The sequence below is a fragment of the Diplotaxodon limnothrissa genome, linkage group LG18, assembly GCF_057381915.1.
Source record: "Diplotaxodon limnothrissa isolate DT_005_m linkage group LG18, D_limnothrissa_male_GT1.1, whole genome shotgun sequence".
NCBI classification, from domain to species: domain Eukaryota; kingdom Metazoa; phylum Chordata; class Actinopteri; order Cichliformes; family Cichlidae; genus Diplotaxodon; species Diplotaxodon limnothrissa.
Window position 1 is genome coordinate 1770818 of NC_140613.1, and position 16252 is coordinate 1787069.

General features: G+C 47.0%; 1 protein-coding gene across 4 annotated transcripts in view; it reads left to right on the top strand.

Moving 5' to 3' along the window:
* The window catches only part of rasal2 (RAS protein activator like 2), a 64533-nt gene that overhangs the window by 23321 nt on the left and 24960 nt on the right, over nucleotides 1-16252 (top strand). For 3 of the 4 annotated variants that reach the window (XM_085377368.1, XM_085377366.1, XM_085377367.1), the window contains exons 2-3: nucleotides 4974-5101; nucleotides 5185-5311. In XM_085377368.1, coding sequence (XP_085233494.1) covers nucleotides 4974-5101; nucleotides 5185-5311 — 255 coding nt within the window. Of the gene's footprint in view, nucleotides 1-4973; nucleotides 5102-5184; nucleotides 5312-16252 lie in introns of those variants that run through there. The other variant, XM_085377369.1, reaches the window with a different exon arrangement.

Sequence of the window (16252 nt, forward strand, 5' to 3'; positions counted from 1 at the left end):
AACATTTGTAATCTGAAGAGTTCCGTGTCTTCGTTAAGTGATATATTCGATTACCTTTATTTAAGTCAGGAAACAGTTGAATTAAGTTTGTGCAACATCTGAGGAGGAGTTGAACCTTTAGGTGTCAAAGTGCAGCCTTTCACCTCTGACCTCCACGTCTGATCAGAACAGGAAGTGTGTGCTGGTATTGATCTGTGTGCGTTATCTGCAGCCTGGGTCAGTCTCGGTGACACACCCCTCTCTGTTCTCTTTTTGGTTTCACCTCCCGACTTCCTGTTGGACCGTCCCATCTTGATAAAGCAGCAGTGTGATGTCACCGCAGTATGATTGGAGGAAAGCGTCCGTGTTTACCGGCTGCTATAGCAACTGGGCCTGCCTGCTGCTACAGGTTGACAGACAAAGCGGCCTGTGTGTGTGTGTGTGTGTGTGTGTGTGTGTGTGTGTGTGTGTGTGCGCGTGCGTGCGTGCGTGCGTGCGTGCGTGTGGTGTCCCGGCAGGTGTTAGACACGACTTTGGGAACAACACAGCAGGATTCTTATTCCCTGAGTTTGACTTTGAGACTTTCGTTGATCTGTTTTTGAACGATTTGGGGAGAAACTGGTTTTAGTCACACATGTATGTTTTTGTGACGCGCTAACTTCACCTGTCTAACTTTTCATTGGTCCGCATTTTTGGGCGGCGTGCAGGTGTTCGGTTTGCGGGGTCGGGTTTCTGGCAGGTGGAGTTTCAGCCTCCGTCAGTCGGCAGCACGAAAATAACCGTGTGAAAAAACAATTAGAGCGAGTCCAGATATACTCATGTAAACACAAACACACTGAGAGCGTCACGGGCACGCCCAGGGTGTGTGTGTGTGTGGGTGGAGAAACCTGACTCCGGCCAAACCTCCACTGGGAATGTCTGAGAGTCCACCACCTGTCCCCACACACACACACACACACACACACACACACACACACACACACACACACACACACACACACACACACACACACACGTTGGGATGTCCTATCTTGTCGGGACATCTGATTGACATACTTTCTCTGACCATAACAACTGTAACCTGTTACTCAAACCACATTTTGTGTCTCAAAAATGTCTCTAAATTTGTGGGGACGTGGATTTTGGTCCCCACAAAGATACGAATACACACTCTCACACACAAACACAAAGTTTAGTTTGCTCTTGCCTCGTTGTGACCACTGCAGGTGCTGTGCTCATGGGCACGTGAGCAGTTGATACGAGTGATTTGAACACAGTGGGAATGAACGTCTGTGAGCGGTGAGGGGAGACCTGTTCGGTGTTTTAGACCATGAGTTTTGGAGCGTGTCCACCTGCTGTGTGAACCCAGGTCGAGTTTTTTATGTTTCAGTTTCTGATATTTCTGTGATGAGCATCAGAAGACTTTTATCTGCAAATAAATGAGTCGTCGTGTCAGTGTGTCTGCAGCTGGAGTGGGACAGGTGTATCCTGGCCTCAGCTGTGACTCAGAGGTGAAGAAGCTCATGTTCGGCTCAGACGTTGGCCATAAAAAGCTGGAATCCATGACCCAAAGTGCACAGAGCATTTCAGCCCGACACGCGTCCGCTTTGCGTGTGAGTGGAGCGCATGGATGACGGAGATCCAACATCTCACTTCGCAGTCGGACGCGCCTCGCCGCCGACATCGAATCGCTTTATAAGAAGAGTTCATCAGACCATCACGCGGCCTGTTTGGCTCATCAGCTGATTAATGCTCTGCAGATTGCGGCATGTCCGGTAGCAGCAGACAAATCGTTTTCACTCTCTGGTGAGCTCGTCATCCCGCCGGCCGGTTCTGACCTTTTCACCGGGCCTGGATCATCCAGCCGCTCGGCAAATATAGAAGCTTAATCCATCACGCAGGCAGGGAGGCAGGCGGCAACAGAGGGGGGGGACTTCCTGTGGACCGCCACCTCACAAAGACCGCAGCGCAGTTTCACAGACGGAGACCGAATAAGTCGTCTCCACTCGTGACGGAGTGCAGAAGTCCGATGTCTCCGGCTGCTTTCAGTCTTCGTCACACGAGCAGCTTCAGGTTCTCGTTTCCTGGAATCCTGCCAGATGAGTTATGGCGGCGGTTAGCTGCTAATCTCAGCAGATATGGCGATATGAAAACGTGTACAGTGATGACTCTGCCCCACGCACAGCTGATGACACAAAAAGCTTTTTGTAGCCGAACACCGAACATGTTCAAAGCTGTAAAGTTGGATGTTTTAACGTCGGAGCCTCTGAGGCATGACTCGCTTGTACACCTCAGAGCAGGTGCAGCTTTTGGAGTTTCACTTTTTTAGCCCTTGAAGTTGAAGTTACTTCTTCAAATTTAACGAGCCTCATGATTAAAAGTTAATAATAATAATCAGTTGTGAGAGAATTGTGAATATATGTGGAGCATGTCAGATAGAAACTGGGGAGGAGTGATTTCCCTGCAAGAAGCACGAAAACAAACATCTGAAGCTCCGCTGGTCTCTGATGGGTGGAGCTGTGTGGAGCTGTGTGGGGTTTAAAGCAGACGAGCTTTGTCTCTCTCCTCCTCCTCCTCCTCTCCTGGCCGAGCATCTCCGTGGCGGTTCAGGCAGGTTCGTGTTGTTATGTAAGGCCGGCGTGCGGCGGCGTCCCATCTCTGCTTCCTGTCTTTGTTCGGCCCTCTGAGGCGTCCACATGTCTCATCAGTGGCAGCAGACCTGAGATCAGCTAATTATCCGAGCTGGAGTCCCTCGTGGACAGGACGAGACAGAAACATCCAATTATCCTTCTGTTCGTGCTCGCCGCTCTCTCGCTCGGCGGCTCTGAGCAGAAGCAGGTGTGCGTCCCCTCGCCGTCTCGGGGGCTTTGGAGGCCCGAGCGTGACGTGGGTGATTTAGTATGCAGCCAGAAATAGTCTGCTGAAAATGTAGCTGCTCAGCTGCTTTCTGCAGCAGCACGGCATCCTCGGTGTTCTCCACCTTCTGCTCGGAGCCCAGACACAAAGGTGGTGCAGGGTACCTCCACAGACCTCCACCTCAGAGTGACCCGAGTGTGTTTGCAAGATTGTGATGGAGCTTTTGTGTTAATAAAGTTACAGATTCACAGATGAAGACCGGTCTGGTTTCACAGTTCCAGATAAATCGACCCAAATAACACATTTGTTTGGTTTATTCTTAATTATGTTGATAATTATCCTACGAAATAAAATCCTTAATGAACTTTTTGTGTATTTGCAGTGTGTGAGTGTAAATAACAGACAAACTTTGGGTTTAGTTCTTTTTTAAATTAGTTTTAAGCTAATTTAGGTTGTTTAGTTACAAGAGGACGTTTATTTAATGATGTATCTTCAAGTAAAGTCATTAATTAAAAACAGCAGGGGGCCTAAACTTGAACCTTGTGGTATACCTGATGGAATATGAGGAGGAGCAGAGCTGAAAGCAGATTCTAGGAAACTTGATCCTAATCTTTAGACGGTGAAGGACTTAAAGAGGTGACGCTAAGAGCCAGACTGTAGATTTCTGCTTTTTATTTCCACCATGCTGAGTTTTGAAGAATGTGGAAGTTGATAACGTCTGCTTGTCTTCCCTTTTCTCTGCAGCTGTAAATTTAACCTGAAAGGGAAGAAACTATAAAAAATGTGGAACATCTCGAGCTGTTAAAAATATTAAATATTTACAAAAACAATAAACACGAACAAGTGAATTAAACAGAACAAAGCCACAGCCTAGATACTGTGTGTGTGTGTGTGTGTGTGTGTGTGTGTGTGTGTGTGTGTGTGTGTTTGCTTGCAGAGCCACACAAACACTGAATGATCCCAGCACAATTAGGCGCAGTGACAGCACTGTCTGTTTACTCGAACAGACGCCGGCACACACAGCGTTGTCCACCTCTTCTCTCACACACACACACACACACACACACACACACACACACACACACCCCTCTGCTCTGCTTTTACCCTCCACAGAAAAATGCATCTTTCAGTCCCGTCTGAAGGTTGATGAGGTTGATTGTGTCAGGTTGTGAAATCTGTTTCCCTAGAAGAAAGTTTCTCAGGCTGTGATGAACCTGCGTCAGCACATGAGCACAATCTTCATGTAACAACAGTAACATAATAACGACTGCTTCAGTGAACGAGCCCGTCAGCCTGCAGCGCAGAGCTGTGTTCGTGATGCTTACATCATCGTGGGAACTTTTTTTCTTCTTATTAATAATTTAACAACAAACCAACAGCTGATTGGCTGAAAGTAAAAGTGAGAAATCAGAGCTGAGCAGCTGGAGTGTGAAGACTTCCCCTTTAATACACAGTGACGTGACCTCTGACCTCTGCTGAGTCAGCTGATGCCTCACATCACTTTCGTTTTTATTTGCCCTTCTTCCTCCTCTCCTCTGCTGGAGCTGAGAGCAGGCTGGGAAGTTTAGATCCACAGCGCCCCCTGCAGGAGCAGCCAGAGCTCTGCAGGCTTCAGTCTGACTGCAACCTGCACATTTATCCACCCATCCATCGTTTTCTACCTCTTATCCGGGTTGTGGGGACAGCTTCAGACCTTCTGTGCTGATATTAGACTTTCAGTGGATTTGACTGAGATTAATATAGATTTGAATGCTGGATTATTTCTGGATTAATAAAGAATTTAGTGTTTCAACTCTGGAATTTTAATATAAAAAATATTAAACTGAAACAGAGATATATATGGAGAGAGAGAGATCTATATAGATATTTAAAATAATTATTTTTGCCAATAAAAACAGTTATCTTAATGGTTTTTTTTTAAATTGTTATTTAAATTCTATGAAACGACTGGAGGCCTTTCTTTGTTTTACGTTAGGAAAGTAGAACGGGAACAATTCTTTGCTCAAATTATTCTCATGTTATCTCTCCATCTTTCTGATGTGTTTGACGCCACTAATCGTAATAAAGTCGTCTGTCCTGCGTCTGTCGCGCCTGACTGGCAGAAATCTTCCTCTGATTTGAGCTACTTCTGTTTCCAGATGTTAAAGGTCCTCCGGCTCACCGATTCTCCTGCGGTCAGAGCCCGTACACCAACAGCGGCTCCTGGGACAGGAAGTTCTGCATCCTGACCGACACCCAGCTCATCCTGCTCAACAAGGATGATGAGGTAAAACTGAGCAGCTCCCACAGGTCGTGACCTCTCCACAACACACTCTCTGACTTCCCTCTCCTCCTCTTCCTCCCCCTCAGGTTGCAGGTGACGCTCAGGAGAGCCCCACAGACTCTGCGAAGGCTCGCAGCCTCCGCAGGACGGTCAGCGTCCCCTCAGAGGGACAGTTCCCGGAGTTCCAGGCAGAGGGCGCCACCGCCATGCTCGGTAAGATCAGAGCTGGTTATGTAATACCAGGTGTGTGTGTGTGTGTGTTGTGTGTGTGTGTGCGTGTGTGTGTGTGTGTGTGTGTGAGGCCAAACCCTGCTGTCATCAGGAGGATTAGAGTGAAAACAAAAGAACGGCTGTGATGAGGAGGGTTTGAGTATCTCTGTGACGATGTTCACGGTCATGTGATCACAGACAGAAACCTGCGTCATGTGACGTCACATGAAGAGGAAGCTTCATCCTGGACTCTTCAGAGCTCTGTGTGTGTGTGTGTGTGTGCGCGCGCGCACGCACGTGTGTGTGTGTGTGTGCGCGCGTGCACGTGTGCGCGTGTGCGTGTGCGTGTGCGCACGTGTGTGTGTGTGTGATTAAAAACTATAAAACAGATAAAAATTATTTTAGCGTCGAGCTTTTGTGCTTGTTGGCGTTTTCGGCGTCACGGCGACCTGTGGTTTGACTTTAATACTGGGTTAAACACTAATCCTATATTGGTTTAACTGTGACATTATACTGGGTTAACTAGACTGGAGAAATATATTTATACTGGAGACTACTGGGACGATATTTGCTTAGAAGCTGGATTCATACTGGTTGTTGTGGTGGTTTGTATGAAGCTGGGCCCTGATGGTGTCAGTTTGGGATTTATGTGGGTTTGAAACTGGTTTTACCCATAAACTCGGTTCTATCCTTGGTTTCATACTGGTTATTTGATTTTTAGTGATCCTGTTTTCATGACGTTTGTCGGCATCATAACAATCATTGTATTAAAGATTTTTCTACTAAATTAAGGATTCATATATATTTTAAATATAAGATTTAAAAGTGTAAAATATAAAAAAGTCTTGATTTTATTCACTTTGTTTGCATCTAAAAGAAAAAGCGAATATTTTCATGATGTCTCCTACACAAGTTTGAAGTTAGAAACCAGTCGTGGAGCATTTCTGGTGAATTTCTGCTGGTGGATGTTTCAGCTGCCAGATGTTCACAGCTGTCTGAGGCGTGAGAGTTTTTGTGTGCAGTTTGGGAGGTTTGTGTGTAACCTGTGATTGCAGCTCTGGCTCCTGTGACGTGTCGGCGCGCTGCGTCTCTCAGGTGGATGTTTGTCTGCTGTAATGAGGCGTTCGGGTGCAGCCTGTAATTTTGCGGCTCTGTGTGGGAACGTCGCCTCTGACCGAGGAATGCCTGAGGACAAAGCGTCCAGTGTCCGTCCGTCTGAAGGAACGCGGGTGACCCCCGCTGCCCCCGACGCCCGGGCTGAGGGGATTCCCACCCAGAGCTGCAGGGGTCCGCGAGGCTGTCGGGAAACAACACGCCGACAGTTTAAAAAGCTTTGACTCGGAGTTACCCGCATTGATGAGTTTATTGATCAGCTAGAGGACTGATAGAAGCCCCCCCCCCCCCCCCCCCCCCAAGCTCACCCCCACGCTGACCCTCACCCGTCATTCAGCCACACAGGAGCCCATTCATTCAATGACCTCCTTAATCCCCCACCACCCACCTCACAGGGGGGAGGTTATTTATATGTTAATGTGGCCGGTCTGCCCCCACAAAACAGGCCCCTAACAACCAGTATGAACTGGATCTCTACTGGGATTATTCTGGTATTAAATCAGGCAAGTGAGTGTGTGGATACTGGTGTAAATACTTGTTTGAAAAAAGCTTAACTGGTTTAATACCAGGCTACTGGTGGGAATGTAACACTGGTTTTTAGCTTGGGTACAATATCAGATTTATACTGGTTTCATACTGGAAATTTACAGGATCTAATGATGGAATTTTCTGGGTTTAATGCTTCATTCAAACTGATGTCATTGAAAATGTTCCTGTGTTTACAGTCAATACAGCATTTATACTGGGCAACATTTATACTGGGCAACATTTATACTGGGTAGGGCTGCCACAAACGATTATTTTGATAGTCGACTAGTCACCGATTATTTTTGCGATTAGTCGACTAATCAGATCATCATCCACTGGACGTAAAACTACAGCTTATTGCACCAGCAGCATCTGCTCTTATATAACTATCATTAGCTTTCAGCTTTAAGCTTTTAAGGTGCTAACTAAAAATAAAGACAAAATGATAGTTTATTCAATTTTAATGAAATTTGCAGATTGTTTCGGTAAAGTTTAATAAACTCCTTGCTATCTAAAATATAACAGGACACCGGGGTATATTCTCCAGCATCTCACACTTCTGATAATCAGCTGTCTGCTTGACGTTTATTCAGCTGTGTAAAAACTATAACTTTAATCTCAGCCAAACCGATTTACTCAGGAACAAATAAAATACTAAAAAAAAAAAAAAAGCCAAACAACAACATTTTTAATTTATCTAAGTGACTCATATATATTTAACCTGAGTAGCGAAAGACGGCGGTGGGTTTGAAAACAATTTGCCGGGAGTCCGGTGTTCTCACGGCGCTAGTGACCTAGCCCCCGGCTAGCTATCGAGCTAGTGGGTAACAGACGTCTCCGAAAACGTCGGAGCGCTTTTGAAAATATGTGGTGTCCTGATAAACTGAGCAGATATTTGAGGTTTACACAGCTACATTCTCGCCTGAAAATATGTTAAACGTTTATTTTGTGACCCAGAAAGAATAATAAGAGTAATATTAAAACTAACTAGCTACCGCCATTGTTGGAAACTAAGCTGGGCCGCGCTATGAATTCTGGGACACAGCTACTTCTTCTTCTTCGGGGTTTAACGGCAGCTGGAATCCTTGTACATGCAGTGCTGCCATCTTCTGTTTCAGTCCATTATTACACTCTTAAATCCTGCTATTATTCCTGCGTCTTTTGTGATTTTACAAAGCTTCAAACGACGCGTCGACTATTAAATCAGTCGTCGACGATTTTGATAGTCGACGTAATCGTGACTAGTCGACAAATCGTGGCAGCCCTAATACTGGGCAACATTTATACTGGGCAACATTTATACTGGGCAATCGTTGGTTTAACACTGGAGTTTCCTGGTTTTTATTGATGGTCCAGCGCAGACTCACCCTGAGTTTATACTGGTTTAACTGGGTTTATAATTCTGGGTTACAACTGGTTTTATCTGCAAAAACCATTTTGTTGTAGTTACTGGCAGATCTGGATTAAAGCTGGATTATGGCTGGATGATGTGTTTGTTACTGGGGATGAAACCAGTGTCTGTGGGCTGTTAATACTGAATCTGCGGTTTAATACTGGGTTGAATGTTTGATTTTAAAGGTCTGAGGCAGTTTAATAAGTTATACTGGAAATACTGGAAATTGTGCTTGATGAGTCACTGGTTTCACACTAGAATTTTCCTGTATTTCATGCTGGATTTAAAGTGGATTTATTCGCAGGTGTAGACTGTTCAGGATTAATACGATGAGCGATCTTTGTCTGTATCCTGTTCCAGTGCTGTTAGATTTATTTGTTCTGTGTTTTTAGCTGAATTCAGTCTGGAGTCAAACTGATTCGTCTTTACTGTTCAGACTGTGTCCAGAGCGTTTTTGAATCAAACATTTCTGACCCTTTCTCTGAGTTCACTGGATGTTTTGAAACACCCGACGCTCTCTGAGACTTAAAACCAGGGCGTGAAGCAAAATACTAAATCAGGAAATTAAACCCTGTTTTATTCTCCTCCTCCTCCTCCTCTTCCTCCTATGCTTCTTTTTGCTTGTTGTTTGCAAACTGAAGGCCGAGCAGCAGTGACAGAGCTGAGATATAATTGTAGTCCTCTGTCTTCGGTACAGTCTAATTACAGTGCTGACTGTGTGCTCATTAACTGTCTCAGCTCTGCAGCCTCCTCCTCCTCCTCTTCCTCGCTGTGACACAGGAGCGTCCAGCTGAGGTTCTTCCTGGGCCGCGGCCTGATCGCAGCAGATGATCTGTTTGTGAACGTAGCCCCAGGCCTCAGGTCACGCCTTCGCTCACCTGTGCAGGTGACTTCCTGTCAGGCTGCAGGTGGTCACAGCAGGAGAGTCTGTAGTTAAAGGAGCAGTCGGTCAGTTTTGAGGGTCACGGGACTGGAATCCAGGCTGTCAAATAAAAGCAGCACTGGTTTAACTGGAGTAATACTGGGTTTAGGTAAGCTGGACTACTGTAGTACAGATTTATGGTTTAACCGTCTGACTGAGGCTGAATGATGAGTTTCATACTGTGTGTGGCAGACTCACTCAACATTGGTTGGATCCATTCGACCAATCAGTGTTAGTAAAGACATGACTGCTGAAGGGTCGTCTCTCTGGTCACGTGATCGCTGTCGGGCTGCTTTTGAATCGTTTCACAGCTCTGAGATTTTCACTTCTCTCAGCCAACCGGAGTACGAGCTGGAAGTCACACAACACATTTTCAGAAATCCCAGGAAGTCCGGCGACACCTTCTCCTCTGCTCCGTCCCGTCTCAGTACAAATGCACGGGAATTTTTTCAGAGTGGCCGTACGGGAACCATTGCACTTCCTGTTCCCCGTGTACTTGTATATTATAGATACATTATTACACGTGTCTTATTACACACGCACAAAGACATGATTGTGAAACGTCTTCGTACTGAGTTAACGGCACGGTTCTCCTTCATGTGTTTGAAGCCAGACCTTTAACCTGAGCTCTCGGAGTGCTTTTCAGTGTGCCTGTCTCTCCGCGTGGGTCCCACACAGGCTCTTTTGTTTGGGGCTGTTTTTAAAGCTCTCGCCACTCTTTGCCGCGCTCTCTGTTCAGCTGCTGCAAAAGTCTCCAAAACGGGTTTTTGTCTTCGCTCCTCGTTGTTGTTTCAGGCTGATCTCTCGTCTCGCTTCATCTCTGGATCTGCTGCATTCCTGTCTGCTCTCCACCTGTCTGCTCCACCACAATAAAACCACCACCTCCTGCTCCAAACTCACCTTCAAAGTAAAAGTCTGTGACACAAGTCTGGATTCAGTCCATAAATTCCTCAATAAAACAAATGCTGCTGATATTAAAAGTGCTCCCTCAGGCTACATGTGACTCTGTCGTGTTCACACAGACTTAAATCATTCAAGTCAGATCAGTTCGGTCCATCAGCAGCAAAACTACAAATCTGAAAAACACCATTTATATTTGCATCATTCAGATTTATCTGTTCTTTGACGTGTCCTCGGCCACTGATATTTAAACTGAATGCACTGATACTTGTTTGTTTTTTTCACTCTAACGGTTAATTTTTCCTCCCGCTGGACGTGGCAGATTATAAAGGGGCTGTCCACCACACTGGATGTGATGTAACTGCTGGTCATGAGGGTTGGCGAGTGTCTGCAAACACTCTCCAACTGCTCTCTAAGCAGGTTTAACATCTAAACATCACCTTTTTTTATTTATGTCTCCATCATAAAAGCCTCCGAGAAGCTTTTGTTGTTGTTTTGTGAGGTTTGAATTTAACTTGTTGAGCTCGTTGTGTAACGGGACACAAATAGCAAGAGAGAGCCACGAAAATAAAACTGCCAACAAGCTGCTTTAAATGCTGGCTCGTTGTGTTAGAGAGCCGTGGGTTGTAAATGATGTTATCACAGTTTTATACTGAAGGCCGAGCGCTTCGCTGACAGCGCAGTTTCCTGGTTCGGACCTTTATTGTGAAGGTGCGGGGGAAGTGTGCGCTGAGCTGCTGTTTGCTGACGGAGTGAGACCGTCCGGACTGAGTGAGGACATGACTTTAGAGTTATCGCGGTTGTGATGGACTTTCCGGGTGAGTGTCTCTCTCTAACCCTCCGGTCGGACCTCCGGAGGTCGGGCAGACACCGGGAGAAGCTCGGTCTGCTGCCCGCCTCCGGAGCGCTCTCCGCCGGCTGCGTTCGGGCGCGTGTTCGGTTGAAGTTTGCCTGCAGAGCTGCAGCTTCAGGCTCCGCGAGGAGTCGGACCGAGAGGAGAAGTTAGTTTCTCCGATCAGCAGCCTGGCATCAGTTATCGATCAGTTATCGATCACCATCAGAGGTGAACGTGTTCAGCTGATGGATCAGTCGAGCTGCTGCTGGTCTGAATTTTATTCAGACATGAAAGAAAAGAGACGTTCAGCTCTGAGCTTTAACAGGTGCAGTCATAAACTTTCTTTATACAGCGCTTTCAAACACAAACGGCACAAAGAAGTGACGACGAAGATGTGAACAATGATGACAACGTTGTGATGATTATTCAGGAGAACACATTTCTGATTTCTCAGGCCCCAGAATTTGAATTTAAGCTCGAGTGTCTTTTAGTAAGATCCTGACAGTCAGCAGGACTGAGGTGATGAGAACTGCTGGGTGTTTCTGCCTCAGACGTCTTTGAAGGGATGACTGTGCATATAAGCACTAAACAGTTTTTATGTCAGCTCTGTGGGTTTTGCTCTGGAGGAAAGCCAAAACAGCACGGTGGCACGGTGGTTAGCACTGTTGCCGCACAGCAAGAAGGTCCTGAGTTCAATTCCACCATCAGGCCGGGGTCTTTCTGTGTGGAGTTTGCATGTTCTCCCCGTGTTTGCGTGGGTTCTCTCCGGGTACTCCGGCTTCCTCCCACCGTCCAAAGACATGCAGCTTGTGGGGATAGGTTAATTGGATAATCCAAATTGTCACTAGGTGTGAATGTGAGTGTGAATGGTTGTCTGTCCCTGTGTGTTGGCCCTGCGACAGACTGGCGACCTGTCCAGGGTGTACCCCGCCTCTCGCCCTATGACAGCTGGGATAGGCTCCAGCGCCCCCCGCGACCCTGAGAAGGACAAGCGGAAGCGAATGGATGGATGGAAAGCCAAAACCTCTCTGTTATGTGTTCATGTCGTCTGTCCTTCCCCTGCTCTCGGCTCGCAGCGATGCAGCTCCTCACACACGGAGTGGAGCAGGCAGTTAACGACATGCTGTGTTACTGTTATGGTGCAATAAAAGCTTCCTAACAAGTGTTAACCTAACGCAGCGAGCGTGCCAGCAAGGTAACGGGCTGTCGCAGCGCGGCACTTTAATCACCTTTTGGTTCTTTGGTCCCGATCATTGCATCCCTGTCCTGCAGCTCGGGTCGTCAGGTGTACATGAGTGTGTGATGTGGGCGGGTTAAAGCCCTGTATGTAACAGGAAGTCTGTGCAGAGTAGCTGAGGTGGGGCTGTGTCAGAGTCCACATGATGGAGGCTCATGTTCCTGGAGAAAACATGGCTGCGGCCCGTTGGTGATTTGAATGTCAAATCAAAGCTCCGTGTCAGAGGTCACGCCCAGACTGCAGGCAGGATGCGTGATGGCGGAGGACAGGTGAGAGTCAGAATCATTTAGACATTAAAGGTAAACATGTATTTAGAAATGATGATGCATTAAAACCTCCACGCTGAGATCTGAAGCAGAACCGACTTTAGCTTTCAGATCGTGGTTGAACTTTAAAACCAGCTCTCGGAGCATGCTGGGAGTAAAACCTGCTCCAGGGTTATTACACTGGACTGAGACTACAGCGAGTGTGTGGAAAAGAACAAGAGCTCGACTGTAGGAAAAAATAAGATCGACTAAACCTGTATTTTATCAAACCGACCATTATTTCTAACCAGGTCGTTAGAAACCAAGTGCACATGACAAAGGTTGAGAAGGCTGTGGCCCTCGCTCTCCTGACTCACAGTCCTCTGACTTAATCAGCAAATAAATGTTTTCCAGCTCGTTTCTCTAAAATAAATGATATATATTTAAGTGTGAAGCATCAGCTGACAGTCAGCGGGACGTTGTCAGTCCTCAGTAATGCAGAGGTGTGACCTCAGCCAGTCCTGTAGTCACCTCAGCAACAAATCTGGTGACACCTGAGGTCAGGATTCTTCCTCTTATCTCCGAGTTCATTCACAACACATGATGTCATCTTGAGAAACCGGGCGAGCCCCGCCCAGTCTCTTCTGCCTGCGGTCTGTCATCACTTCCTGTGTGAGGACAGTTTAAAAAACAAAAACCTGTGTGGCTGCAGCACCATGGCAACCATTATCACAGCTTACAGTCATTCACTGCTCGGAGTCGTCAGCGTCCGTCCCATGATGCACTTGTTGCTCCAATGCAGAGCCGCTCGTCATCAGGGACAACAATAAAGATCAAAGTGACCTCTGAGTGACCTCAGTTTCATTGTTATTAGTGCTCAGTAATGACCTGCTAGTTAAAGCGTATTAACGAGCTCATTGATGATGGTTACTATAACGGCCAGCCTGAGTCACACTCAGTGTGCAAACATGACTTCAGCCTCTCAGATCTGGAGGTACGCTGACGTCTCCTTACTGCGGGCGCCTGGTGCTCGGCGGCTCTCACGTTTCTTCCGGTTCCGTGCGCTCGGCTGCTCGTCATTATTAATGGATGCTGTGACAGTTAGCCTAAATCGCGGCGCTCCAGCTGTCCCCGCTCCTGCTATGATTAGATCATTGTGTCCCAAATTTCCCGAAGACGACTCCCATCTGAGGATGCACGCAGCATGACGGGAGCTCCCTTTAAAGGAGCACGCCACTGTTTCCTGCAGTTTTGTTTTTAGAGAGTTTGACCTTTGACCTTGCAGGAGGCGGCGTTATGAAAGATCTACAGAGATGCTTCGTGGCAGCAGAGACCACGCGTCTCCACAGGCGCCTCGCTCGCTCTGATCGAGGCTGTAACTGTGATTCTGTCACTCTGGAGTTTAATGAGGGCGGCGTCCTCGCAGCACGGGAAGACGACTGACCCCAGGTCAGATTCGACTGTTTGTAACAGGAGTTTGCAATAATAGGACGAAACAAAATAACATTTATTCAGACTAAAGGTTTATTCCAGAACTTGGAATTAAGAGCTGTGGAAACAAATCTGAAGTCAGCCACAAATTCACGCTTTACATTCGAGCTGATCTGAAATTAAAGTGTCGCAAACAATAATGTAGAGCTCAGAACAGCAACGGGAATTTAAATTACCAAAATAACAGAGCAGCAAATGTTTTCAAATCCAGAAACATTTGAGTTAAAAATCAGGTGAAGACGGCGCAGCGTTCAGAGGCTGAGCTGCCAGGAAGTACCAGGAAGCTCCCGGCTCACCGTGTCTGTGCTGATGTTAAAGTCAAAGGATGAATTCTGCAGCTACTGAGTCAGCAGAGCGGCAGCGACTTTCATGCATTAAACTGCATCAATGTCCCTAAACACGACTCAGCAGAGTCGCTGCCGCTCTGACATCAGCACAAACGCTGCACCGCGGTGGCGTCCTGTTGCAGCCCACGCTCGAGTTCACGGAGCTGGATCTCGTACACCTGTGGCATCCAGACTGAAAACACCTGAATTCAAAGATACAAGCTGCGGCTCAGGACTGCTTTTAAATGATCCCAGTTTGAGCTCTGCAGGTGAAGATGACCTGATGCTCCACACTGTTAATGAAGCCACAGCTTCAGGAGGTCTGATGAAGCAAGAACGTTTAAGGTCTGCGAAATGTGACAAAACGATCAAAACTTCAGCTTTGATTACCTGTAATAGAAATAATACGTGTAACTGAGTGTGTGGACCAGCTGTTTATTATCCGACACTCGTTCCAAACGTCTTAAATCTGCCCCGACATTCCTCATGACAGAAACCAAAGCGAACGACATCCGAGCCGATCGGGCAGGTGACAGCAGGTTGAATCCTGGCGCCGTGGTCGTGGTTTGAGCAGCGGCAGCGGGGCGAGCTGGTGGCTCAGAGTTTCACTGCTACTGTTAATTTATTCAGAGGAATGTGAAGCGACGCGAGAGGAGGCGGCCGACGCACACGGGCCGAACGAGGCTCGACAAACAGAACTGGTTTCATTATGTGAAAAGAAATTCTTTGAATATTTGTTGTGAAAGCGGAGCTGAGTGTGAGGAGGAGGGCTGACGGGGTCTCGTTGTTTTTATCATTCCTGCTGAGAAAAACTCTGATGACAACTGAAGAGAAGGAACAAAGCCGGCACAACAAGTTTAAAAAAGGCGAACGCCAGAGAACGCGGTCGTAGCCCTCCACAGGATCCACGCTGTTCCTACCGTCAGTATTTTCACATTCAAACACTTGAAATTGTTTAAATGTGGAAAGAAGTGATCCCTTCACCCACTGTCACTCTTCAGTGTTTTTTGTTACACGGCTCCGTTAAGAGGAATCTTTTAGTTTGTTGTTTTCTAATAATCATATAAAATATGTGAGATTTGCTGCAGGCTGACAGCCGTTAATACAAAAAATGTGTAAACACTGATAAATGATGTGATGAGCCATCAGACCTGTGATGTAACGGCCGTGAGCCCAGACGCCTGATGATGTTTGGACATGAGGCTGTTTCACCTTCATGCAGGCGCTGTGGCCTCACGGCTCTGCTCTTAGACACGCTCCCACTTTGGGAAACATTCACTAAAACCAGGACTTTCTGGGAATCTCACCTTATACCTGCTGCTGTGAAAGCTCCGCCCACTCTGCCCTGCAGACAGCTTCACACAAAGGTTTCTTTGTGCAGCAGACTGGTGTGTGTGTGTGTGTGTGTGTGTGTGTGTGTGTGTGTGTGTGTGTGTGTGTGTGTGTGTGTGTGTGTCAGGTGTGTCAACTCCTGAATGAGCCAGAGTTCAACAGAGGTCAGCTTCAGCATTCCTCGCGCTCCTTTCTGATGACATCACATCCACCCATTCATCTTTTCTGAGCGGTGTCACACTACTGACACACACACACACACACACACACACACACACACACACACACACACACACACACACAGGTGACAGGTTGAACCACTTATGATGGGAGGAGGGTGCTCACGGTTCAGTGTTTACCTGCTCGCTGTCTGCTGAGATGTGATTGGTCAGTATTACCTGGTTGTTTATGTGCAGGTTTCTGTTTGTGGAGGTTTGTCCTCACAGAGCTGCTCATTCATCAGGCGGTCGAGTCGATAACTCAGACATTAAACTAATCAGCCAGCTGTGAGCGGACAGATGTTCAGGGAGCCCTCGGAGGCCGACGGGATTTTAAACTCAAACAGGCTGAAACCATCGCGTGCGCCGACACCAGCAGCTGATGGATGACTTTCTCTGACACC